Source organism: Tupaia chinensis, unplaced genomic scaffold (genome assembly GCF_000334495.1).
Source record: "Tupaia chinensis unplaced genomic scaffold, TupChi_1.0 Scaffold000023_1, whole genome shotgun sequence".
Classification (NCBI taxonomy): Eukaryota; Metazoa; Chordata; class Mammalia; order Scandentia; family Tupaiidae; genus Tupaia; species Tupaia belangeri.
Window position 1 is genome coordinate 1,256,247 of NW_006159453.1, and position 25,679 is coordinate 1,281,925.

The window sequence follows — 25,679 nt, forward strand, 5'->3', positions numbered from 1 at the left end:
AGCACACATACCCTTTGGCAAAAATGTGAAAAAAAAAAAAAAATATATATATATATATATGTATGTATATGTGTGTGTGTTTATATATATACAAATATATACATATAAATATATAAAATATCTTATTTTTAAATATCTTTCTTTAAGTATATTTTTAAAACTAGAACAACAACAACCAGAAAACAATTCTATTGTTTTCTGACTTTCTTCTGTGGAGCACTAAGAAAATACAGATGCTGCTCAACTTATAATAGAGTTATATCCCAATCAACCCATTTTAAATTGAAAATATAAGTCAAGATGCATTTAGGACAAGCTACAGTTTCACAGGCAGTAGGGGCATTGGTACATGATGTTGGAGGCCATATAGGAAGGTGCCCATCTTGCATCCTAGCTCCATGCTGGGCATTCTTGTAGGTATTCCATGTGTAGACTTGCTGCGTGGAAGACTGAGAGGAGTACTGTCATTTAAAAATCCTGTTGAAGGTGCCCTCCTCTCAGGAAGCAACTTAAACTTTTGAAAAAAATGCATTTAATGGACGTAACTTACTGATACCTGAGCCTAGCCTACCTCTATCCTATAGTTGGGTAAAATTATCTAACACAGATTCTTGTTTTGTTTTTTGTTTCAGTTATTGCTATAGGGCACGTGCTCGCTGGAGAAAGACACGGAGAGAGAGAGTGAGAAAGAGAGAGACAGAGGAAAAGTGAGAAAGCCACCTCCCCGGGGGGGATGACCATCCCACAATTCCTTCTCGACTCTATTCTTCTCTTGGGATTTTGGACATATACTTACATGGCCCAGAGTGTCTCTCAAGCCCCTGGGTCTGGGACTCAGACCACATAGTCAGTCATGTGAAATCCAGCCACCTTAACCACCACATCATGGGCTGGCCCCATAGATCCTATTTTATAATAAAATGTTGATCTCTCATGTAATTTTCTAAATACTATACTAAAAGTGAAAAACAGAATGTGATCCTTATTTTAAGCCAAAGTCATTGTCAATTAAAAAAAAAAAAAAAAAAAAAAAGAGCATGTTGGTTAGGACAGCTGGGTTCTATGTGGCTAACTGCATGGTTCAAATCCTGACTTTGCAGCTTGAAAAACACTCTTGAGTATGTGTGCTTGTATGTCCAAAATCCCTAAAGGAGGGAAAATGAAAGAAAAGGGATTATGGCATGACTATCCTCCATGGGGGGATAGTTTCTCACTTTCCCTCTGTCTCTGGCAAGTGCATGTGTCCTCTGGCAAATAAAAAAGAAAAATGAAAGAAAAGTTATTGCAACCCACACCATGATAAAGGAAAAAAATACATAAGTCAAAGGCTGCTATAGTTGAGTTTCTAGATTAAGCCTTGGTTTTGATAGGAAGAGAGCATGGAACTTATTTAAAAATCCATGGTCTTTGGGGCCAGCTGGTGGCGTGGTGATTAAAGGCACTGGATTCCCACATGGCCAATTGCAGTTTGAATCCTGGACTTGGCGGCTTGCTTTCTCACTTTCTCTTTTTCTCTCTCTCTGTCTCCATCTGGTCAAATTAAAAAAATAATAATAACAAATGAAATTAAATAAATCTTTAAAAAAAAAAATCCCTGGTCTTAGATATTACACAAAAAGCACAAGCCAGAAAGAAGAACATAGATAAACTGATTATCAAAATTTAAATGTTTTGTTTCAAAAAACACCAGAAAGTGAAAAGACCATCTACATAATTGGAGGAAAAATTTTTTTTCCCCCCACCCCTTTTTTTTCTTTTTTTGGAGAAGTTTTTACTATAGGGCGTGTGCGCTCACCATAAAGACAGAGAGAGCTAGAGAGACAGAAAGTGAGAAATCACCCCCCCAGGGGGGATGGCCACCCCGCAATCCCTTCTTCTCCAGTCTCCTCTCAGGATCTTGGGCATGCACACACATGCGCCTGGCATGAGTTTAAGCCACCGGGTCTGGGACTTAAACCGCGGTTTACTACATGGCTGTCCAGAGACATAGCCATTTCACTAACTGCTGGTCCCATATCAAGAGCACTTATAACACAACTATAAAAAGATAAGTCATTCAGTTGTAAAATGAGTAAAGGATCTGAATAGACCATTTTCCAAGAAAGATATACAAATCTCAATAAGTACAAGAAAATGTGCCCTATATAATTTGCCATGAGAGGAATGCAAACTGAGATCCCAGTGAGGCCCCGCCTCAGTGACAGTTTGTGAACATTCCTTTTGCAGAGCCGAAGGCATATGCCAACCACAGTTTGCGCTCCTGGCTCCATTGGCCTCAAAGGACTGGATGTGCGTGCACACTCAGGATCCTGGCAGCCTGAAGGTCTGAAGGAAGGGGATTGTGGCATGGCAGAGACCTGTAAAGAGCCTGTCTGCCTTGCATGTGCTTGTGCCTTGCATGTGCACATTCATGCACACGCATGTGTGCTCTCTTATCACTAAAGTTATTTTTAAAAAGCACAGTGAGATACCATTTCACACTTACTGGGGTGGCTATTAACCAGACAGAGCGATGGCAACAAATATTGGCAACAAATATTTGGAGAAATCGGAATTCTCATCTACAGCTGGTGGGAATATAAAATGGTACAGCCACTTTGAAACACAATTTGACAGTTCCTCAAATGGTTAAACATAGAGTTGCTCTATAACACACAAATTTCACCCCGAGGTTATATAACCAAGTAAAATGAAAACATTTCCACACTAAAACTAAAATAGATTCATAGAAGCATTATTCATAATTACCAAAAAGTGAGATCAAGTGTCAGTAAACTGCATAGGTAAAATGTGTCATATCCATATGATGGAATAAAGCAACAAAAGGAATGAAGTACTGACAAATGTTATAACTTGGATGATGATAATTTAAAATAATTACTAAAGGCTACATGTTGTATGGGTTCAATTATATTAAATGTCAAGAATAGGGAAATCTATAGAGGCAGAAAGTAGATTCATGGTCATTTAGGGTTAGGGGAGAGGGGATTTAGAAGGTGACAGTTGAGAAGTGTGTGGTTTCTTTTTGGGGTAATAACAATTTTTTTGGGGGGGGGTGACCAGCAGATGGCATAATGGCTATGTCGCTGGACTCACATGTAGTGTACTGCAGTTCGAGTCCCAGATCCGGTGGCTTAAACTCACACCAGGTGTGTGTGTGTGTGTGTGTGTGTGTGTGCATGTGTGCCCAAGATCCCAAGAGGAGAACAGAGGAGAAGGGATTGCAGTGTGGCCGTCCCCCTGGGGAGTGATTTCTCGCTTTCTGTCTCTCTGTGTCTTTCTGGCAAGCACACACACCCTATAGCAAAAATCTCCCCCCCACCAAAGAAAAAATTTTTTTAAAAAAGAATTATTTTATTTGTCTTTATTTATTTATTTTATTTTTATTTTACCAGAGAGGGACAGAGAAGAAAGAGAAAGTGAGAAAGCAAGCCATCAGGTCCGAAACGCAAACCCTGGTCAGCCATGTGGGAGTCCAGTGCCTTTAGTCACAACACCACCATTGCTTGTGGTGATGGTTTTATAACTCATTAATTTATACATTCCGAATGGGTGAATTGCTTAGGGTGTGAATTATATCTCAATAAAGTCATTCAAAATACTACACAACACATAGCATTTTATAGTCCTTGTCTTTTAGAAAATTTCCTAACCTGGGGACCGTGGATGGAGTCTATTAGTCTTTTAAAAAATCTTATGTATAAACATATATGCAATTTTTTATATGGCTTGCTTTCTCACTTTCCTTCTCTCTTTCTCTCTGTTCCTCTGGTAAAATTTAAAAATAATAATGATAAATAAAATAATTATTTAAAAAGTAATAATAAGATCAGGGACAGCAGGTGGCATGGGAGTGAACTCCCACATGGCTGACTGTGGTTTGAGTCCCAGACCTGGTAGCTTGCTTTCTCACTTTCTCTGTCTCTTTGTGTGTGTGTGTGTTTGTGTGTTTGTGTGTGTGTGTGTGTGTCTGTCTGTCTGTCTCTAGACAGCATATGTGCACAATAGCAAATTTTTAAAAATAATAATAAATAAAATTAAATAATTATTTTAAAAATAAAATCGAGATCATGAGACCAGCTGGTGCCATGGAAGTTAAGATGGCTGAATCCCACATGGCCAACTGTGTGGTTCATGTCACAGATCTGACAGCCTGAAAAACACTTGGAGTGCATGTACATGTGTGTCCAAAATCCCAAGAGGAGAATGGAGAAGAGATTGTAGCATACCATCCCCCTTAAGGGGGAGAGGTCAGACTTCTCTCTTTTTTTTAATTTTCCTTTCTCTCTTTCTCTCTTTTTCTGGCTATCACACACACCCTATAGCACAACTTGGGAAAAAAAAAAGAAAAAAGAAAGAAACCTTAGGATCATTATTATTGAGCCACTAATTAGGACCATGGTACTTAGCAATTGCAACATATCATACTTAGACTTGTGTGAATTGATCTTTATTTTCTGTTAATTCTGCTTACTATCGCACATTCCAGTTTATTTCTAAATGTTTAAATGGTTTGTATCTCCTCATTAGATAATACCAGACTTGGGACAGTGCCTGGTACATGGTAGACACTGGGGAATATTAATGGGTGGGTGAACACTATGAAAAGACTCAGCTATTCCTAACAGACCAGACTTATCAGGAAAACATAACAGCACTGATTCTGAATCCAGAATGACAAGAGTGTGAATCCCAGCTTCACCACTTTCTTGCTGTGTTACTTTGGACAAATTAATTAACCTTTGTCCCTCAGTTATCTTATGTGTGGGGTTATTGTGGGAGTTAAATAAGTGAATACCAGGAGAGCACTTAAAACAGTACCTAAGACAGAGTTAAATAAATGCTTTTATTATTCCAACCATACTACACAACACATACATCTAAATGACACTACTCCCCTGCTTCATCGACTCTCCCACTGCGTTCATAATAAAGTTCTGCAAATAATCCTCCAGCATGGCATAAGAATCTTCAGAGTTCAGGCCCTGCTTTTCAAGTTTTGTCTGTCATCTTTCTCATCTTGAGTCCCATATCCAACCACACCATACCACTTATAGTTACCCTGCACAGTATTATCTGGCCTTCACATTTTCTCTGGATTTCCTCTCTGTACACCATCAGTTCATCCTTTAAGACCCAACTCAAGCATCATCATCATCTTCCTTCTGTAAGAAGTCTCCCTTCTGTAGTTCACTTTGCTTCTCCTGTGGATTTACTTGATGTGGCTGATTGGTGCTGGGGTTGTGCTTGTTTTTGCCTTGCCCTCCAGACTTTTAACACACTCGGGGCAGAAGTCTTACTATTTGCCTTTGTCTTTCCAGCATCTAATACAGCACTGGTTGCCCTCAGCACACATTGGGTTAGGTGACTAGATGGACTGATAAAATTCATGATAAACCTTTAAAGAACAATAATTCCTCTCAACAGAAATCCAGATAGAAAAGTAGTTCATTTTAATGAAGGTGTTTTGCTAAAGGTTTGAATTTTTTTTAATGCTTCAGTTAAAGGTTAAATCAAATGAACTCTACATGCTACTTTGATGTAGCTTTAAAAGTTCAGAGTGAAACAAGTGTGAAGTGATTTATTTCCTGTAATTGGTCATAAATTTACATAGACCTTTATATATTCCTAGCCTCATCACCATTGACATTACCATGTTAGTGGTTTCAATTATATCTAGACTCGTCACCTGCCAGGAAGAGGACATTCAGTGACAGTTTCGTTTTGTTTGCCCAGAACACTGGATAGATCTAAGTATGCGTTATAGAAAGACTAAGAATTTTTTGTAAATAACTTCTCCCTCTCCTGCTCTGGTAATAAGTATTCACTGTAAGTTTCTTCAACTCCAAACTTTCCTTTCCACTTTTTTTTTTACTTACTAGTGAAGATATATATTTTTTCTTGCTTTTAAAAGGGTTTTAACTATTGCATTTTAAACATTTTGCATAGAATCTACAACTTTCAAGATTTTAAATGAACTTCATTTTTTTATGGTTTACTTAGCAAAGCAAAAAACATATTCAGTATTGTTTATTTAGTATTATTTCAATAAAATTCTTGAATTTTCAAGCTTAGTTTAATTTTTAAATACTATAGACTAGAATATTGGCTCTTGTCTATGAAACGCAGTCATCAAGAAGTCATGACCTCTGATTGATTGCTTTTATTGGTTTCCTGTTCTGGTTCTGTGGAAATCTTTGGTTTGCAGTCTTGTCACTTGTTTTAAACTTCAGCATGTTCATAACTTAGCTTCTAGAGAAGTTGATCATTAAAAATAAAGTTAGCACACCATTTCCCATTTTATACTTATTATTTAAAGTATTCTATAAGAAATCTAACGAAATTATTGACCAAATTCTGGGGGAAGAAAAAAAAAGTAAATCCCCTAGAACTTAGAAATACAAATCTATACAATTGTTAGACATTACACCCATTTTCTCATAAAAGCATAATGTAGTTATTTCAATTTTTATATATTGTACATCATTTACATTTAGTTTAAAAAGCTGTGGCTCTGTGTTACAAAGATTGAGTATACAAACCCAAATGTACAAAAAGGAGCTTTTATAATCTGATATGACTCAGTCCTGGAAACTTACTGCAACTGTTTTGCAGTTCACTTGGTATCACATGACTCACTTCAATGGTTTAAACCCTGTCTAGTAGTGATCAAAGTACATTTGGTTAGGGGTTTTTTTTGGTGTGTGGATGACTTTTTTCCACTTTGTTGTGGATTGATTGTCTTTCAAAATACCCAGTGTAGTCCTTCCTCTTATTCTTTTGAATCTCAGAAAGTGGTGATAGTCTGCACAATGCAAGCTCCAATCATTTTGGGGGGGGGAGTAACTAGAGATGGCATGCATGAAAGCACTTTTAACTGTAAAGCATCATATAAAATGTAAAAGTGTATTAATTCCATTAACCCCAGATGTTAGAATTGAAGTTAAAATCAAGTGTACAAACCAAATCTAACTTTTTTCAAGTTACCAATATCCTGTAATATGCTGGAAGAACACGTAGAGAGCGTTCTCCTGTCCACATGGACTCTAGCCCAGGTGATCACATTTCCTCAGCTCAGATTTCTCCATTATTTTTTAAGAACCTATATTTAAAGGCTACAAAAACTCTAATATGACACTTCTGTTTCATAAAAGAAAAAAATTTTAAGTATTTATATATCCATAATAATTATACAGTACTTTGAGGTTTCAGAACATTTATTCTGCAGATTTTCCCTGCTTTAAATTTTAGTGATTGGGGCCGGCTTGTGGCATGGTGGTTAAGGGTACTAGACTCCCACATAGCTGACTGCGGTTCGAGTCCCGACCTGGGGCTTGCTTTCTCACTTTCTCTGGTCAAATTTTAATTAATTAATTTTTTAAAATGTAATAATGTTAATTTGGCATAGCCATAATAAGTTTTAATAGTCTTTTTTTTAGTGTTTAAATTTTTACTATCATATAGTTAGAAACTGCTGTTTCCTGTCAAAACCTATATTCATCAGACTATGAACATGACAGTTCAGTTTCCTGTTTTCTCATTAACTATACTGAATTTTGTGCTTTATTCTCTGTAAGTTGTATAATATTCTAACTTATCACTTTCCTTTTCTAATCACAAAATACTTTTTTTAGCCAGCCTTGTTTAATACACGTAGAGAAATTCTAAATTTTATCTCCGTGTTGGCGCATTACAGTCTCTGTTGAAATAGTTGTTACCTTTTAAAATTGTGGTGTGTCACATGTCTTTAAATATTACTTAATTACATTCCACATTTTTTTTACTTTTTTACTCTGTTTCTTAATGCATAACATGATGAAACAGCCCACTCCAGGTAAGAGCTAATATGTTATTTGGGTCTTGTCTGCTAGCGCTTCCAGGTCTGCTTGTTATTACTCTCACTTAGCATTTAAAAGGATGAGGTAAATCAGTAACTGAGGGCTTTTTCAAGCATCCTGCCTTCTTTTCCATGAAATTTATCAACTTTTTTTATCTACTCTAACTTATGCAGATGAACACTTATGTCAGAATGCTAAATTCTAGGATATAAAAATTTCAGGGAACAGTTTCTGCTACAAAGGAACTAACAGAAGAGAGTCTCTATGTAAAGCAACCAATTATTTCCTGGTTTTCCTGATAGTACTTATTTTAAATCTGTAGCTCCAGTATCAAATTATATAATTTGGAAAAAGAAAAAAAATCTATTTATAAATATATATTCCATCATATGTGTGTGTTAGTAATTAGTATGATATTGATGAATGTATTTATGAAAATATGTCCATTGATTTATTTTAAATGCTATAAAGTTATAAAATATGGCTTATATAATGTTATTTTAACTAATTTTATATCAGAATAACACTGGAAAACAAAAACTTTTAAAATAAAGCAGTTTTTCCTTCATTCTTATTTTGTTGTTAGATTATTTAGGGATTTTGTTCTGGTTAGTCTACTTTATTACTGTCCAAGTGGTCAATAAATTTGAAAGCATATTCAAATGTGTAATTGATGACCTTATCCATGGAACACAATCAAGCAAATAATTGACACTAACAAGCTTAATATGCACTGATAAATGTTTACAGATTTGCCCTGCATGTCTACTCTAAAGTGTCTTTCTTTCTTTCTTTTTTAGAGATTTTTGCTGTAAGTCATGTGTGCTTGCCAGAGAGACAGAGAAAGACAAAATAAAAACAAACAAGAAATCACCCCACACACACACACTTAGGGGGATGGCCACACCGCAATCCCTTCTTTTCCATTCTCCTCTTGGGATTTTGGGCATGCACACACATGTACCTGGTGTGAGTTTTAAGTCTCCAGGTCTGGACCTCGAACCACGGTCGACTACATGGGAGTCCAGCAGCATAACCATTACACCATCTGCTGGCCCCACTACTCAAAGATTTTGAGGCAGTTTGCATGAACTCATGTAATACAAAAATAACTGGATATTAGGTTAAATCAAATTAGATTGCTTATATTTGACTTTCACTTAAAATAATGGCAATATTATATGATTCATTCTAATCAATTTTAAGGCAAAATCTAGTAAAATCAGTTTATATTAGCACACAAAAATGCATACATTATCAAAGAGTCACGTATATAGTAGTCAGCTGTGTAAGGAACATATGTTGAAGATTTCTTGCACAAATAAGTAAGACAAAACCAAACCATTTACTCCTTTCTTGTCTCTAAATTTTGAAAGAAATTTCTCTTATGAACCCACATTAATAGGAGAGCAGAATGCATTAAGTGGTAAGTGCTAGACTAATGACCTAACATCTTTGTAAGAACAATGTTAAGAACTATAACAGTGGATTCTGAGTATATAACTTAGGGTCATCTGGTGAGATCCAAAGGTAAAACTTAGAAATACTAGAAGAGGGGACCAGCAGATGATATTGTGGTTATGTCGCTGGACTCCATGCATGTAGTCAACTGCAGTTCAAGTCCTAGACCCAGTGGCTAGAAACTTACACTGGGAGTATGTGCATGTGTGCCCAAAATCCTAAAAGGAGAATAGAGAAGGGATTGGCGGGGGGGTGTGCCCAAAAATCCCAAGAGGAGAATAGAGAAGGGATTGTGGGGAGGCCATCCCATCTGAGGGTGATTTCTCACTTTCTGTCTCTCTGGCGAGTGTACTCTTTCTATAACAAACAAAAAATAAATTTCTCTTAAGAAAGAAAGAAATACTAGTAGAGGAATAGATGGCAATTTTATGTCTTTCCAACAATTTCCATAGATATTATTTTTTAGGCTTTTATTTAGTAGACATTTTTACTGAAGTATAGATTATACTGAAAAATATATATCAGTCATAAGTTAATGAATTATCCTAAGAATATGCTTAAGTGACTACCACCCAGGTCAAGAACAATTACGTTTCAGAATCCCCCTCTTCATTCCTCCCACTAACTACTCTCTTTTCATTCTCCTGACTTTTAACATCACGAATTTGTTCTGCCTGTTTTTTCTTTTCTTTTTAAAATGTTTTAATTTTTTTTTTTTTACCTGGTATGGACAGAACTATATAGCATGAATTGTTTTGGGTTTGGTTACTTTTTGTCAGCACAGTAAGATTTACCTATGTTCTTCCATGTAGCAGTAGCCTGTTCACTTTTGTTACTGTATAGTGGTATTTTGTTGTATGAATATATAGTAATTATTTATTCTAGCACTTAGAAACATTTGGATTACTCCATTTGGGTTATGGTGAATAAACCATTATGAACCCTGTTAAAATTTTTTTGGTCGATTGTACTTATTTCTGTTGTTCATAATCCTAGGAGTGGAATTGCTGAATGACTGTAATAATTGGTTGTCAAACCAGGAACTTCTGAGAATGAAAATAGGGCACTGTTAATAATTACACTGACATAAGAGGCATAAGCCAGAACCGTCCCAAGCAAACTAAAATGTATGGTTATTCTAGGCATAGGATATGCAGATGTTCAAATTTAGTAGATGTTACCAAGCCATTTTCCGAAGTTCTTGTACCAACTTCCATTCCTGCCAATAATGTACAAGATTCCACATCTTTACTGTCATAATTGGATAGCTGAAAATTCAATGTCGTGTTTTCTTTTAAGAACATGGAATGAGGGCCAGCAGGTGTCATGGAGGTTGGGGCTACTGGATTCCCACATAGCTGACTGTGCAGTCCTGGACCTGGCAGCTTGAAAAACATGCTGGGCATATGTGCATGTCTGTCCTAAATCCTGAGAGTAGACTGAAGAAGAACGGATTGCGGCATGGATATCCTCCCTAGAGAATGATTTCTCACTTCCTTTCTCTGTCTCATGCTACAGAGAAATACTTCATAAAAGATTTCATGAAACCCTAACCAGTGTGTTAACCTCAACACCATAGTATCCTAATAGCAGTTGCTTAACAGTTCTTCAGACCTATCATGCTCTCCTTTTTTAGACTTTTGTCATAGGGCGTATGTGGTTGCCAGAGAAACGGACAGAGGGAAAATGAGAAATCACCCCCAGGGAGCGTGGCCACACCACAGTCCCTTCTCCTCTGTTCTTCTGGGATTTTGGGTATGCACATACATGCGCCTGGCATGTTTTTTAAGCTGCAGGGTCTGACACTCTTAACTACAGAGTTTACCATGTGGGATCTGACACCTTAACCATTACACCACCTGCTGAAAAAATGCCTCCATACTTGAAGCGCATTCTCTGTCTACTTAATAACGCTTTTCAGATATGTGACATCATGTGATACTTTCTAACCAGGGAGAATAAAGGTACAGATTCAATCATTCAGAGAGAAACCAGGACCCTACTCCGAGTCTTCGGATGACTATTCTTTACGGGACCAGGAGATGGCCTAATGGTTATATTACTGGACTCCCACATAGTCAACCACAGTTCAGATCTCAGACCTGGTGACTTAAACTCACACCAGGCACGCATGGGCCCAAGATCCCAAAAGGAGAATGCAGGAGAAGGGATTACGCATGGCCATCCCTCCTGGTGGGTGATTGTTCACTTTCTGTCTCTCTGACGAGCACATGTGCCCTAGAGAAAAAAAATAAACAGAAGAAGAAGAAGAAAGACTGTTCTTCAGAGACAGATGTGTCATCTGTGAGTATGGATGTTTTAAAACTGAATTTCTCTAAAGATTGTCCTCTGACACCTGTCTAAAACTAGATCACAATTGCTGTAAAACTTTTCTACTCTTCTAATGAGAGAGTCTGAATTCAAAAGAAGCAGTGAGTAGACTAGTTGGACCAGTGACCAATTGGGAATGTTTTTTAAATGTGGCAATGGTTCCTAGTGTCTTTTTTTTTTTTTTTTTGAGAGGGTTTTTGCTATAGGGCGTGTGCATTCACCAGAAAGACAGAAGGAGACAGAGACAGAGAGACAGAAAGCGAGAAATCACTCCCCCAAGGGTGAATGGTCATGCCACAATCCCTTTTCCTCCATTCTCTCTGGATTTTGGGCACGCACGCACATGCACCCTGCCCCCGCCGTGAGTTTAAGCCACCGGGTCTGGGACTCGAACTGTGGTTGACTACATGAGAGTTCAGCGACATAGCCATTATGCTAACCGCTGGTTCCCCCAGTCTCTTTTGACATACTAATTTCAATCTTAAGATTTTATAAGGATATTGCAAAAATTAGCCTAAAATTACTAACCAAGACAAAAAACATCAAGATACATGAGTCATTTAATCAAAATAGCACTTAAGAAGTAATTATTGCAACTCGGGTCAAAATGATGAGCAGGCCAGCCGTTTCAGCATCAGGGCGGTGGCTGGATGGTATTCGAAAATGGCATTACGATGCTGCAGGATTCAGTAAACTGGGGTTAATGTAAGATGATACGATATATGAGAATGAAGATGTGAAGGAAGCCAGAAGAAGACTTCCTGAGCACCTTTATAATGACAGGATGTTTCCCATTAAGAGAGCCCTGGACCTGACCATGAAGCAGCAGATCTTGCCAAAAGAGGAATGGACAAAATGCGAGGAGGATAATTTCTACCTTGAACCATATCTGAAAAAGGTTATTCGGGAAAGAAAAGAGAATAGTGGGCAAAGAAGTAACTAGGTTGCAGTTGTGGATGCAGTCGTTCTTAAAGGTTTTTTTATGAAGTTGGGGTTGAACCTGAAAAATTTAATTTAAAAATAATTTGGTCTGTAGGTATATTACTTTAAATAAATGTCTATCATAAACAAACAAAAATAGAAGTAATTAGTGCTGTTGAGGTCCATAAACTGAGACTGTGTTCTTAAGGGTAGACATGTTATTCTTTAAAGGATATGTATGGTCTGTCACCTGGATAAGAAACAGATCCTTGGAACAGAACTTGAACCCGAATGTTGACATTTGGTAGGAAGAAGAGTGAAGGCTCTGATGCTGTTTTACACACACACTTGTGCTCTCTTGCCTCAGTCCTTTGACTGAGACATTGAATTGTCTGATGTGGGTTGTGCTCTTCGGTGATGAATCCCACAAAACACCTAACCTCATTGGTTCCTGACTTGAAACTAAATGATAATAGTGTCTATAAATCCTAAAGGATAGGTCATACCTTAAAAGAGATATTTACTAGCCTCATGTTTTTATTCATTTTGATTTGCCTTTTTTCCCTAGTTCTTTGTGTACTCACAATTAGGGCAAAGTAATTTTAGAATATGAGAGTGTGAAGATAGTAGCAACAAATTAAAAAGAAATTTTTGTAAAAAAAAAAAATTGCCAGAGGGTTTGCACATTTGGCAGAGAAAAAGAGGAGCAGCTCCTAATGGGGCATGGCCGTGCTGCCATCCCATCTCCACTTTTCCACCCAGCTGGGATTTGGGGCGTGCACACATGTACCCAGTGTGCTTTTCAAGCCACCAGGTCTGGGATTCACATTGCCTGGTCAGTCATGTGTGACTCAGCTACAAGGCTGGTCCTAAGTCCAAGTTTACTTACCTTTACCACGTTTTCCTAACATGGTCCTCATAGTCCGGTCCTTAAATGCAGTTCACTTATAGCAGTGTTTCTCAAAGTGTGATCTGTGGGCCAACCTCTTCAGAATCATCTGGGGCACTCATTTAAGATATAAATTTATAGAAGTAAGTCCTGCCTACTGAACCTGGTGTCTGAGGGTAGGGCTCAGAAATCAGTATTTTTTTAAAAATAAAGCCAGCTGGTTCTTATACATATCAAAATTTGTGAATTTCTTATCTAGAGAATTAGAAAGTCAGAAAGATACTCTTAACATCACCAACATTCCTTCCGCATGAGGACTCCGAGGCAACTTACTCAATTGAATAGTCAGTGAGATCCTCTCTGGTAGTTATGACTCTCTCAGTAAATGTTTTATAAATCTAATACCTAAAATGAATTATTTTATTTTTATAATTTTTTTAAAGAATTATTTATTGGGCCCAGCAGTTGGCATAATGGCCATGTCACTGGACTCCCATGTAGTCAACCGCGGTTCGAGTCCCGGACCCAGTGGCTTAAACTCACGCCAAGCACATGTGTGTGCATGCCCAAGATCCTGAGAAGAGAATGGAGGAGAAGGGATTGCAGTGTGGCCATCCCCCCGGGGGGCAATTTCTCGCTTTCTCTCTGTGTCTTTCCAGCGAGTGCATGCACCCTATAGCAAAAATTTCAAAAAAAAAAAAAAAGATTTATTTATTATGATCATTTTTAGTTTACTATAGAGCATATGCACTCACTAGAGAGAGACTGAGGGAAAGTGAGAAAGCAAGCTTCCAGGTCCAGGACTCAAACCATGGTCAGTCATGTAGGAGTCCATCATCTTAACCACCATGCTACCTGCTGGCCCCTTATGATTCTTTTTTATTAGAGAGATTTTTGCTATAGGGTGCATGTGCTTGCCAGAGAGACAGAAAGCAATAAATCACCCCCCCAGGAGGAACGGCCATGCCACAGTCCTTTCTTCTACTAGGATTTTGGTCATGCATGCATACAAGCCTGGCATGAGTTTCAAACTGCCGGGCCGGGACTCAACCATGTCTACCGTGTGGGAGTCCTGTGACTTAACCGTTATGCCATCTATTGGTCCCTGAATTCTTTTTTTTAAAATGTTTTTTGGGTTTTTTTGGAGAGATTTTTTGCTATAGGGTGCGTGTGCTCGCCAGAGAGACAGAGACACAGAAAGCGAGAAATCACCCCCCAGGGGGGATGGCCACTCCACAATCCCTTCTCCATTCTCCTCTTGGAATCTTGGTCACACACGCACACGTGCCTGGCGTGAATTTAAGCCACTGGGTCCAGTACGCGAACCGCAGTCGACTACATGGGAGTTCAGCGACATAGCCATTTTACGCTAACTTCTGTTCCCTTTTTAAAAATGTTAACTAGATGGCATTCATTAGAAGGAAACAAAGATTATAACAATTAGTTTGTTTTTATTTATTTTTACTTACCCATATATAAATATAAAATATCGGAAGGGCAGAATTATATTATGTAATATGTCTAAGAAATTTTCCAGTTTAAAAGGCCAGTGTCAGACCAGCAAGTGGCATGGTGATTATGATGGCTTGTTCCAACATGGCCAACTGCATGGTTTGAGCCCTAGGCCTGAGGGCTTGAGAAACACGCAAGACAGGTGTGCATGCATCCCAGAAGTCTTAAAGGAGGGGGAAATGGAGAAGGGATTACAGTGTGGCCATTCCCCATGAGGATTGTGTTCTTTCTCTCTCTGGTGGGTACACACACCCCCTATCATTTTTTTTTTTTTTAATGAGATCACTTCAAAGTCCTTTTTCATTTGCTTCAGAATTCTCTGGTTAAGGGATAGGCAGTATGTTTTTGTTAAAGTGAAACAAAAATAGCTATAGTTCAATGATTGTTGCATTTGGGTGATGGCAACATGGAAGTTCACTGAATTATTCTGGTTTTTTTTTTTTTTAATATTCCATAATCAAAAGTTTAAAAACCTTTACTTATCTGAATGAATTTAAAAAAAAAAAAAAAACCATCAAAAGGCAAAAGAGGGGACCAGCAGTTAGTGTAATGGCTATGTCACTGGACTCCCACGTAGTCGACTGCAGTTCGCGTCCCGGATCCAGTGGCTTAAATCTCACACCGGGCACATGTGTGTGTGTGCCCAAGATCCCGAGAGGAGAATGGAGGAGAAGGGATTGTAGCGTGGCCATCCTCCCTGGGAGGTGATTTCTCGCTTTCTGTATCTTTGTCTCTCTCTATCTGTCTGGGGAGCGCACGTGCCCTATAGCAAAATACTCTCAAAAAAAATTGCAAAACAGTACAAAATTATAGAAAAACTAGAACATTTCAGGCAATGTCATTGAATAGGTAAATTTTTTAAAAGAATTATTTAACTTTTTTTAAAGAATTACTTATTTGACTTTATTTATTCATTCATTTGTTTTAATTTGACCAGAAAGAGACACACAGAAAGAGAGAGAAAGTGAGAAAGCAAGCCATAGTCCAGGATTCAAACCGTGGTCAGTCATGTGAGAGTGTCCAGTGCCTTAACCACCATGCCACCTACTCATCTCCAGAATTATTTAACTTTATTTATCATCTTTTTTTTTTTTTTTAATTTGACCAGAGAGAGACAGAAAGGGGGGGTGGGGATCAGAAAGCAAGCTGCCAGGCCCAGGGCTTGACCACATCGGTTTCCACAGTTGATCATGTGGACGTCCAGCCCCTTAATCACCATGCCACCTGCTGGCACCAAGTGGGTACATTTTTACCGCTTGTCTGGAAGGCAACTTAAACATAAAAATCAAAGGTTCTTAAGAATGTTGACGGAAGGACCAGCAGATGGTATAATGTTTATGTTGCTGGCCTCCCATGTGGTCAACCACAGTTTGAGTGCCAGACCCAGCGACTTAAAACTCATGCCAGGCTGTGTGTGTTTACATGCCTACATTCCCGAGAGGAGAATGGAGAAAAAGGGATTGCAGCATAGCCATCCCTGCTTGGAGGGTTAATTTCACTTTCTGTCTCTGTCTCTCTGTCTCTCTGATGAGTGCACATGCCCTATAGTGAAAATCTCAAACAAACAAACAAAAAGGATGTTGCAACCCTTGTGCTATATTTTATACTTTGGCTATATCTATTAAAGAAATAAGGCAACTCTGCAAAGCTGTGAGTTCAAATATGTCATGGCATTGCTGTTTATAACACAGAGACGATGCAAACAAATTTTCCAGTGAGAGGATTGGTTAAGCAGATGTATGACAGTGTACTCCTAAATGAACTACCATGCAACCTTGAAAAATCATGAGGGACCAGATATGACGTAGTGGTAAAATAGCACTCTGTAGTGTTGAGCCACATGGAAAAGTTCCAGGTTCACATGAGACCTTGTTGAGTATCCAGAGCCCTCGCCTGCCCGTGAATCCAGGACTGGCCAAAATGGGAGGTGGATCAGAGCATCAGGACCCTGCTGGAAATGCTTTCTTTTAGTCATGGAAGAAATAAGTAAACCTTTACATTAAAAAAAAGAAGAAGAAAGAAAGAAAAAAGAAAGAATAGGAAAGGAAAGGAAAGGAAATTATGACACCAATGTTTATGCTAAGTTATTAAGTGAAGTGGAAAGTTATAAACCAGTATGTGTATCAACTGGCCTATTTTTGGAAAATAAGATTAGAAAAACTATCTTGAAAGACATATTAAGATGGGAACCAGCAGTTAGCGTAATGGCTATGTCGCTGGACTCCCACGTAGTCGACCGCGGATCGTGTCCCGGACCCGGTGGCTTAAAACTCACGCCGGGCGCGTGTGCGTGCGTGCCCAAGATCCCGAGAGGAGAATGGAGGAGAAGGGATTGCGGCGTGACCATCCCCCCTGGGGGGTGATTTCTCGCTTTCTGTCTCTATGTCTCTCTCTGTCTGTCTGGCGAGCGCACGCGCCCTACAGTGAAAATCTCTCCAAAAAAAAAAAAAAGATATATTAAGATGTTTATGGATTATCTCAGGATCATGGATTAGAATCGCATTATCCTTACTGTGTTCAATTGATACTTTGTTTATGTAGTAGATATATACTAAAACTAAAATTACATAGAAGACTGACAGTTAATTAGTAGTTTCTTTTTCTTAAGAATTCCAGATCTGGTACTCGAACCACCATCAGCCATGTGGGAACCCAGTGTCCTTAACCACCACACGACCTGTTGGCCCCAGTTAGTAGTTTATGTTGTTAGGCTGTCTGTGAAAATGTCCACCAAAAAGGAAATACACAAAATCATTGATAATTTTGTGACAATATTTGATTATGATTTAACATCAATTGATATTAATCAGCAGTTGGAGAGGCTACTTCTAAAACAAGAAGCAAAAAATTGGAAGACTAGCCTATACAACATTAACACAAATTAAAAATCAGTATTGGTGGGACCAGCAGATGGAGTAATGGCTATGTCGCTGGACTCCCATGTAGTCGATTGTGGTTCAAGTCTCAGACCCGGTGGCTTAAATTCGAGCCGTGCATACATGTGTGCGTGCCCAAGATCCCGAGAGGAGAATGGAGGAGAAGGGATTGCAGTGTGGCCATCCCCTTGTGGAGTGATTTCTTGCTTTCCGTCTGTCTCTATCTTTCTGGCAAGCACACATGCCCTATAGCATAAAAAAACTCTCCAAAAAACAAAACAGAAATCAGTATTGGTCACACCAGATCCTCAATAGTAGTTACCTATGTGGAATAGTAGGACTGGAGAAACCGGAACTCAGTTTTAGCTTCAGGTCCTTTTTGTTGAATTTTATAAAATGTTTAAAGTTCACTTATTATTTTAATAGCAAGAGAGGCAGAAAGGGAGTGAGCACCCAACAGTGTCTTACCCTGCAATCTACCCCCAGCTTTAGCCAGCCCCTGGACTATGGGCCCTGAGTGTCAGGTATAAAGAGCGAGGTCTTCAGATGCAAATCTAGGACCTCCCCAGTGGGCCAGCCTCACAGAGCATCATGTTTCGCTGCTCCTGTATGACCCCTATTGTTGAATTTCAGATGAAGCACTTTTTTTTTTTCCTGGAGTGTTTTTAATTTTCAAAAATGTTTGCCCCTCGGGACCAGCAGTTAGCTTAATGGCTATGTCGCTGGACTCCCAAGTAGTCAACTGCTGTTCAGGTCTCTGACCCCGCGGCTTAAACTCACGCCGGGCATGTGTGCGTGCGTGCCCAAGATCCCAAGAGGAAAATGGAGGAGAAGGGATTGCGCTGTGGCCATCCCCCCTGGGGGGTGATTTCTCGCTTTCTATCTCTCTGTCTCTCTGGCGAGTGCACATGCCCTATAGCGAAAACCTCTTCCAAAAAAAAAAAAAAGTTTGCCCTTATTTTGCACTTAATTTAAAGAATCAAAGAATAAAAGACTTTGTTTCTTTTTGTGAATCTCACACTTTTTGTTCCTTGAAGCCTACTATTTCCTAATTCCTAATTCTTCATTTTTCAGTTTTAGGGATACTACGTTGGTATCTTTACATGGGAAAGTGTTTCTTTTTTTTACTCTCCCTACTCCCACTGTGAACATACACTTTTCACCTCATTCTACTAATATAATGTAATGTTTTTTTATTAGATTAACATTCAGGATCTTTATTATTAGTTTACCTTTACATCATTAAGACTATATAAATACCATTCACAGAGGAATAACAAACACAGGTGCTTAAGTATGCCATTTCCCAGGTTTCTCCTCTGGAGTGGAAACCGAAAAAAAGACTGGGACGTGTTATGTTTCACAAGTTTCCAAGATAGTCTTATCAGGAAAATTATAAAATACCATTTTTGTTTTGGTTTATTTTTCTGGTTCTACTTTTTTAAAAAAAAAATTTAAGCTTTTTCAAGATATAATTTATAATGTGTGTGCTTGCCAGAGAGACAGAAAGTGAGAAATCACCTCCCAAGGGGAATGGTCACACTGCAGTCCCTTTTCCTCCATTTTCCTCATGGGATTTAGGGCATGCTTTCACACGCACCAGTGTGAGTTTCAAGCCGCTGGGTCTGGGACTTGAACCGCCCTCAACTATGTGGGAGTCTAGTGACATTACCATTATGCCATCTACTGGTCTCAAGAGTCTACATTTTTAACAGTTATCCTCAGTTCTGATGCAGATGATCAATGAACCGTATTTTGAAAAATGGTAATTAATCTTAATTTGCTACCAAGAATACCTATGAAGGTTTGTTGTTTTGGAGAGAAGGGGGCATGGGAAGGTTGATTGTCTGCTTTTTGTGTTCTTTAAATATAACTAGCTTCTGAAAGTTTGGCAATGGTAAGAAGTACAGCGCTTAGATCCAAGCACCTGGATCCTATACTGTAGACAGCCAGGCTCTGGACACCTTCTGGCCAAACCAGTCTTGACAGGATGGGGGCTTCCCCAGGACATGCCCCTGCCTGAAGTTCTGACAACTCTTTCTAGTCCATACTCTGTGTATGCAGGACCCTGGAGTTCCTTGGCCATAATTGGCCTCTCCCATCTTCAGAATCAGTATGACCATTCCTAAATCCAAGAGATGATTAAGAGAGAGCTTCAGTCTTACCAGATAGTCCCTTACCTTTTTACTGTCTACCAAAAAATTCCTCTGTACTACCAGTTCTCAAATAAAAATGTGTTAGGCTTTGCCTTTGATGTTTAAAAACCATGACACTCTCCCCTCCACCTTGGAACCAGGAGATGGAGTAACGGTTATATTGCTGAACTCCCAATGTAGTCAACCACAGTTCGAGTCCCTGACCTGGATGCTTGAAACTCACACTGAGCACATGTGCATGCGTATCCAAAATCTCAAGAGGAGAATGAAGGAAAAAGTATTACAGTGTGGCCATCTTCCCAGGGTAGCAATTTCTTGCTTTCTGTTTCTTTGTCTCTCTATGTCTCTCGGGGGAGCACACGCAACCTATAGCAAAAATCTCTATTAAACAAAAGGGAAAAAAATGACCCCTTGACCTATGGTTAATTTTCTTTAATCACATCTGATATGAGGCTTCAGTGTTTTAATTGCAGTATATTTTGTGAGAGCAAAGGAAAGCCACAGCTTTTCCAAACCATTGGGAAGTTGTGGTTCTTCTGCCATACTCCTCCTTTATAACAGCCAGGAAGAAGGTCAACACATGTTCCATATTATTTCTTCAAAAGTGTCTGGAGAAAAAAGAGAAAGGAAGAGATTAACTGACTTAACACTTGGAGCTATAAATCTTGTGTTGCAATGTAGTGATAGGATGTTGCATCAGAACGTGGCAGTTGTAATGATGTAGTGGTATCACAGCCTCGAGGAGGTCTTTGTGGTGCTCTTTGACACTTTCCCTAAATGTTCAGTCCACGTTTGGGTCCCCTCTGTTCTGCCAGGGAGAGAAGTTTTATTTTAATTGCATTGTACCTCACTAGAATTTTGTTCTCTTGATCCATGACACGAGAATTTCTTTATAGTTGGTCTGCCTGGGCCAGACATTTTTGTACTGAGTCCCAGCGTCCCTCTTGTTTCCTGTTGTCACATACAAGCAGGGAAATGCTGAAGTTTCTCCATTTCTTCCTGGAAGTCTGTCAGGAAAGCTGGGAGGTATTATGGCAAGGCTGTAATGCCTTTATTCTTGGGACCGTTAGTTTTGAAAGTATATGTAATATTTCCTGAGTATTTCGCATTGTCTTTATCTCAAGAGTTGAAAGACAGTAAGTGACTAGCAGTTTGTCCCTGAGAAGCAGGGATGAAGATCAATGATAATCGTAAGGATAGAAAATGTATACATTTAAGCAAGATTTTTTTTAAGAATCATTTATTTTATTTTATTTATTTATTTTACTTGCCACAGGACACACATGCTCACTAGAGGGAGACGCAGAGAAAGAGAGAGTGTGAGAAAGCTGCTGCATAGTCTGGGACTCAAACGAGGTCTGGCCTGGTGAAAGTCCAACACCTTAACCACCACACCACCTGCTGGCCCCAGCAAGATTCTTTCTTATTTTTTTTTTCAATAAAGATTTTTGCTGTAGGGCATGTGTGCTTGCCAGAGAGACGGAAAGCAAGAAATCACCTCCCGGGGGGGTGGCCACACTCCAGTCCCTTCTCCTCCATTCTCCTTTTGGGATCTTGGGCATACATGCAAATGCACCCAACTTGATTTTCAAGCTACCAGGTCCAGGATTCAATCCACAGTCAACGACGTGGGAGTCCAGCAGCCTAACCATACACCACCTGCTAGTCCTCCCCCCCCCCCATTAAGCAAGACTTTTAATAGTCAAGATAGATATTTGATTGATAATCTTTGTTTTTTAGTAGTTGTTTTCCCTTCTGCTTTATTGTAGAATAATATCTGTGGTGCAGGAGAAAAAGGAAACAGGGGACAAAATAACATTGGTAGACTGGTCTGGTGTCTTAATTACATGTTAGTAGAAGTGTTAGTATCTGTGGTGGTGGGTTTAATGAAATCAAAGTGGTAAGTGATGAAAAATATTAGCTGTAATCCTGATACAAATGGTTTTAATCCTGATACATATGGTTTAGATTTAGATGTGATAATAGTTTTTCAATACTGAATTCTAGAATTAAACTTGTCCACTCAGTACCAGGTAGCATTTTACCTCCTCACATGAGGGCCTAGCCCTGTGAAAACTCCAAGGAGAGAGGAGTGGAACTTGGTCCACAAAGATGGAAGATAAAAAAGAGCTGAGTCCTGAAAGCCATTCTTCGTTCCCAGTGAGAGAGGTTACTTCTCCCCAGGAGGAGTTGGAGAGAGAACACAGAGATATTATTTGTGGTTGGCACTCTCCTATTCCAGAAGGAAATACCACGAGTGGGAAGAAGCATTTCTACCTGCTCTGTGAGTGGTACTATTTAGTAGTCTTTGGAGTATTATAACAGGTTGGAGACTTTTAACAAATTGTAATGATTTGTAAATCATTTTTGTCATTCAGAATTATGGAGGCATACTTTCAAGATAATGTGTTAAGAGTATGGTCTTTGGAGCTGACAGGTGGCATGGTGGTTAAGGTGCTGGACTCACATGGGCAACTACAGTCCAAGTCCCAGAGCTGGCTGCTTGCTTTCTCCCTTTCCCTTTCTCTCTCTCTCTCTCTCTCCCTCCCTCTTTATAGTCAAATTTTAAAATTAATAAATAATAACAAATAAAAATAAATAAATAAAATTTTTAAAGAAGAGTATGGTCTTCAGGTTCATATCTTCTAGAAGTACACTTAATTAAAACATTTGAAAGTAGAATGATAGGATATCTGGATTTTACCTCAGATAACCTATGGAGGGTATAATGTGAGCGTGTCAGTGATATATTAGTTGTTGAAATTGGTGATAAGTACATGGGATTCATTGTATTCTCTCTAGTATAATGAAGACTCAATTTTAATCCAAGCTCAGCTATTAGTAACATGTCCTTATTCTCAGATAATCTATGGAGGGTATAATGTGAGCGTGTCAGTGTCAGTGATATATTAGTTGTTGAAATTGGTGATAAGTACATGGGATTCATTGTATTCTCTCTAGTATAATGAAGACTCAATTTTAATCCAAGCTCAGCTATTAGTAACATGTCCTTATTAGCAAGTTACTCTACCCAAATCTTCATTTCCTAAATCCATAAAATCTGCCTCATAAGATTGTTGTGATGATTCAATTAAATAGGTAATGTGCTCATTATATAACATATAGAAGGCACTCAAAAGTTGGTAGTTGTTATTACATCTATAAAGAGAAAAAGATTAGGTACCTTCTTTTTTAAATGTGAAAGATGTGCCTTCTTGAGGTCTGCGTTTTCCCCATTGGAATATGAATATATTAACTTGGATTTTATTTCAACAGCTCAGGTGCCTAAAAGGCCAGAGGGGCTTCTCAGGCCAACCTCCTTTTGATGGAATCCACATTGTCAACCATTTAATAGGAGATGATGAATCATTCCATTCCTCTGATGAAGATTTTATAGATACTTCTCTACGGGAAAGTGGCCTTGGTTTTCCTTTGCACAGAAAGTCTGGCCCAATGTCTTTGGACCCCACTGTGGCAGATGGTAGTGAAAGTGAAACAGAAGACAGTGTGCTGGAGACCGGAGGGAGAGATCAAGTGGCACCGAAGGAGCGGCCCCCAAGAAGACGAGAGTCATATTCAACCACTGTCTGACCATCACTGTGACCTTGACTGGGTTTCTTTAAGGGATCAGTTATCATATGATTAGGGATTTTTGGAACGTATTTGTTTCATATGTACATATATATATATATATATATTTTTATAATCTTATCTGCCTTTTTATCTTTGCCAAATCTTCACCTCTGACTTACCATTGCCATAAGGTAAACTGGAATATGGTTAATGGGTAAAATAAGGTTCTAACAGTATTACCGAATGTTAATGTTTCTTGTATAGAAAATGCAACTATATATGTGGGAACCGTTTTGAAGTTTAAAACTATATCTGGATTGAATTTTCTTCAGAAAAGAACTGCTCTTGTGCAATATTTCATGCTCAGTGAACAAATCATATATTTATGTTTATCAGTTCGTCTTCAGAGTGACCGTCTATAGACATTTGACCAAGACATATATCTGATTTTCCTTTTGTTTTTGTGTTTTGGGCACTTTCTTAAAAATAAATGTCAATGGGCACTCAGCAGAGGGAAAAAAAAGAGAGAGAGGAGAAAGCTCTCATGTGGTCATGCCATAGTCCCTTCTCCATTTCTCTGTTCCGTCAGGATTTCGGAAATGCATACACACATGCTCAGTTTGTTTTTCAAGCCACTGAGGCTGGGATTTGAACCACGAGTCAGCCATATGGGATCCACCTCCCTTAACCACTGTGCTATAGGACCGGCCCAGGGATTTTTGTTTTTCTTTTTAGTCATTGAAGTTACAGTTTTATTAATGGGTCACTGAAAGTTCCCAAATACAAAGCCTTCTTTCTGTATAATTTTATGAACACAAATTAATGACTGTCTTAAGAGTTTTAAGTTTTGTTTTAATTTCTAATATGTATGTGCATATGATGTTTCCAGTGCGGGTGACTGGTCAGAGTACTAGGTTAACTACAGATAAAGTGTTTATTTGTATATATTTATAAATCTGTACCATCCAACATTTAACATCATTTTATATGAGGAACATATATGTTGCAAAGTGACTGCTTTCAGCATTCTAACAGGACTTTTGTAAATAATAGGTTGAAAATTGAAAAATAAAATCAGACACTAATATTTTAATAGCCTTAGTACTTTGCTTAGCATTCAACACTAGCAGATCATAACTTAAATGATGCCTGTTCAGAAACACTATTTGGTGAAATCTTCTACTTCATGTGTATGTAACTAATAAACTTTTCATGATTAAAGAGAGTATAGCACATATTACTTAGTGCTAATATTCTACTTAATATAATTTAAGCAATGGGCTGTAAGATTCAAGATACACAGCAGTTATATTTGAAAATAATCTGTAAACGTTCTTCAGATTCTTTAGTTCCCAATCTCTCTATATATAAAGCCATAAGAATCTTTTCATGCCAGGTCTTCCTTTTTTATCATTTAGACTCTTTTCCCCTAGAAAATTGAATGACTGTCATTGATAAGTTGGAGGAAATGCCCAACTTACATTTACAGTATGGAACGACAACAAGAATGTATTGATTGGACACTTTCCACTTTCATTTTTATTAGCAACCTATGAAAAAAATAGCCTTGCAGGTAAGAGGAAAGTAGAATTCAGTATGCATAGCGCCACAGTTTTGCAGTGTTACAAGTAGAGGAAAAAATGCTATGTGACAGAACGAAGTAGAAGGAACAAAAAGCTTTTTGTTTAAAACCAAGAGTTAGGCCTTGTGGTACATTGTGACTAAGCTTTCCTAGCAATACCTCCATAGCTTTTTGACTTCTTGAAAAAGATTTAAAACATGTCTTCTGTGTCCAAAGCATCAGGCACAATTCTGGTGGTTTAAGAATTTACCTGAAAAAAAAAAAAATTTATCTGTGATCACAAGCTAGTAAATACCAGAGCCAAGATTTTAATCCACATCTCTTTGGCCCCAAAACTTTTTAAAAGATTCAGCTAATGAATTCCTCAATTCCTTTTTGACAAAGTGACTTAAATTTTTAATGTGTTTCCTTATAAATAGAAATTTACATATATACACACACACACACACACACATATATATATATATATTATTTGTGTCTCAGCACTCATAAGCTCTATACAGTGTATGAGTGTGGATACTACTAGAATTGTTGAGTGCT

At 38.4% G+C, this 25,679-nt stretch overlaps 1 protein-coding gene and 1 pseudogene across 5 annotated transcripts in view; both read left to right on the forward strand.

The window, feature by feature from the left end:
* The window catches only part of EVI5 (ecotropic viral integration site 5), a 201,932-nt gene extending 177,928 nt beyond the window's left edge, over positions 1 to 24,004 (forward strand). For 3 of the 5 annotated variants that reach the window (XM_027770450.1, XM_014586566.2, XM_027770449.1), the window contains one exon: positions 23,261 to 23,575. In XM_027770450.1, the coding sequence (XP_027626251.1) occupies positions 23,261 to 23,575 (315 nt within the window). Of the gene's footprint in view, positions 1 to 23,260 lie in introns of all 5 variants that reach the window. The other 2 variants (XM_006140145.3, XM_006140147.3) reach the window with 1 other exon arrangement.
* LOC106734572 (cytochrome b-c1 complex subunit 7 pseudogene) lies at positions 12,238 to 12,591 on the forward strand (annotated as a pseudogene).
* Positions 24,005 to 25,679: the final 1,675 nt, after the last annotated feature.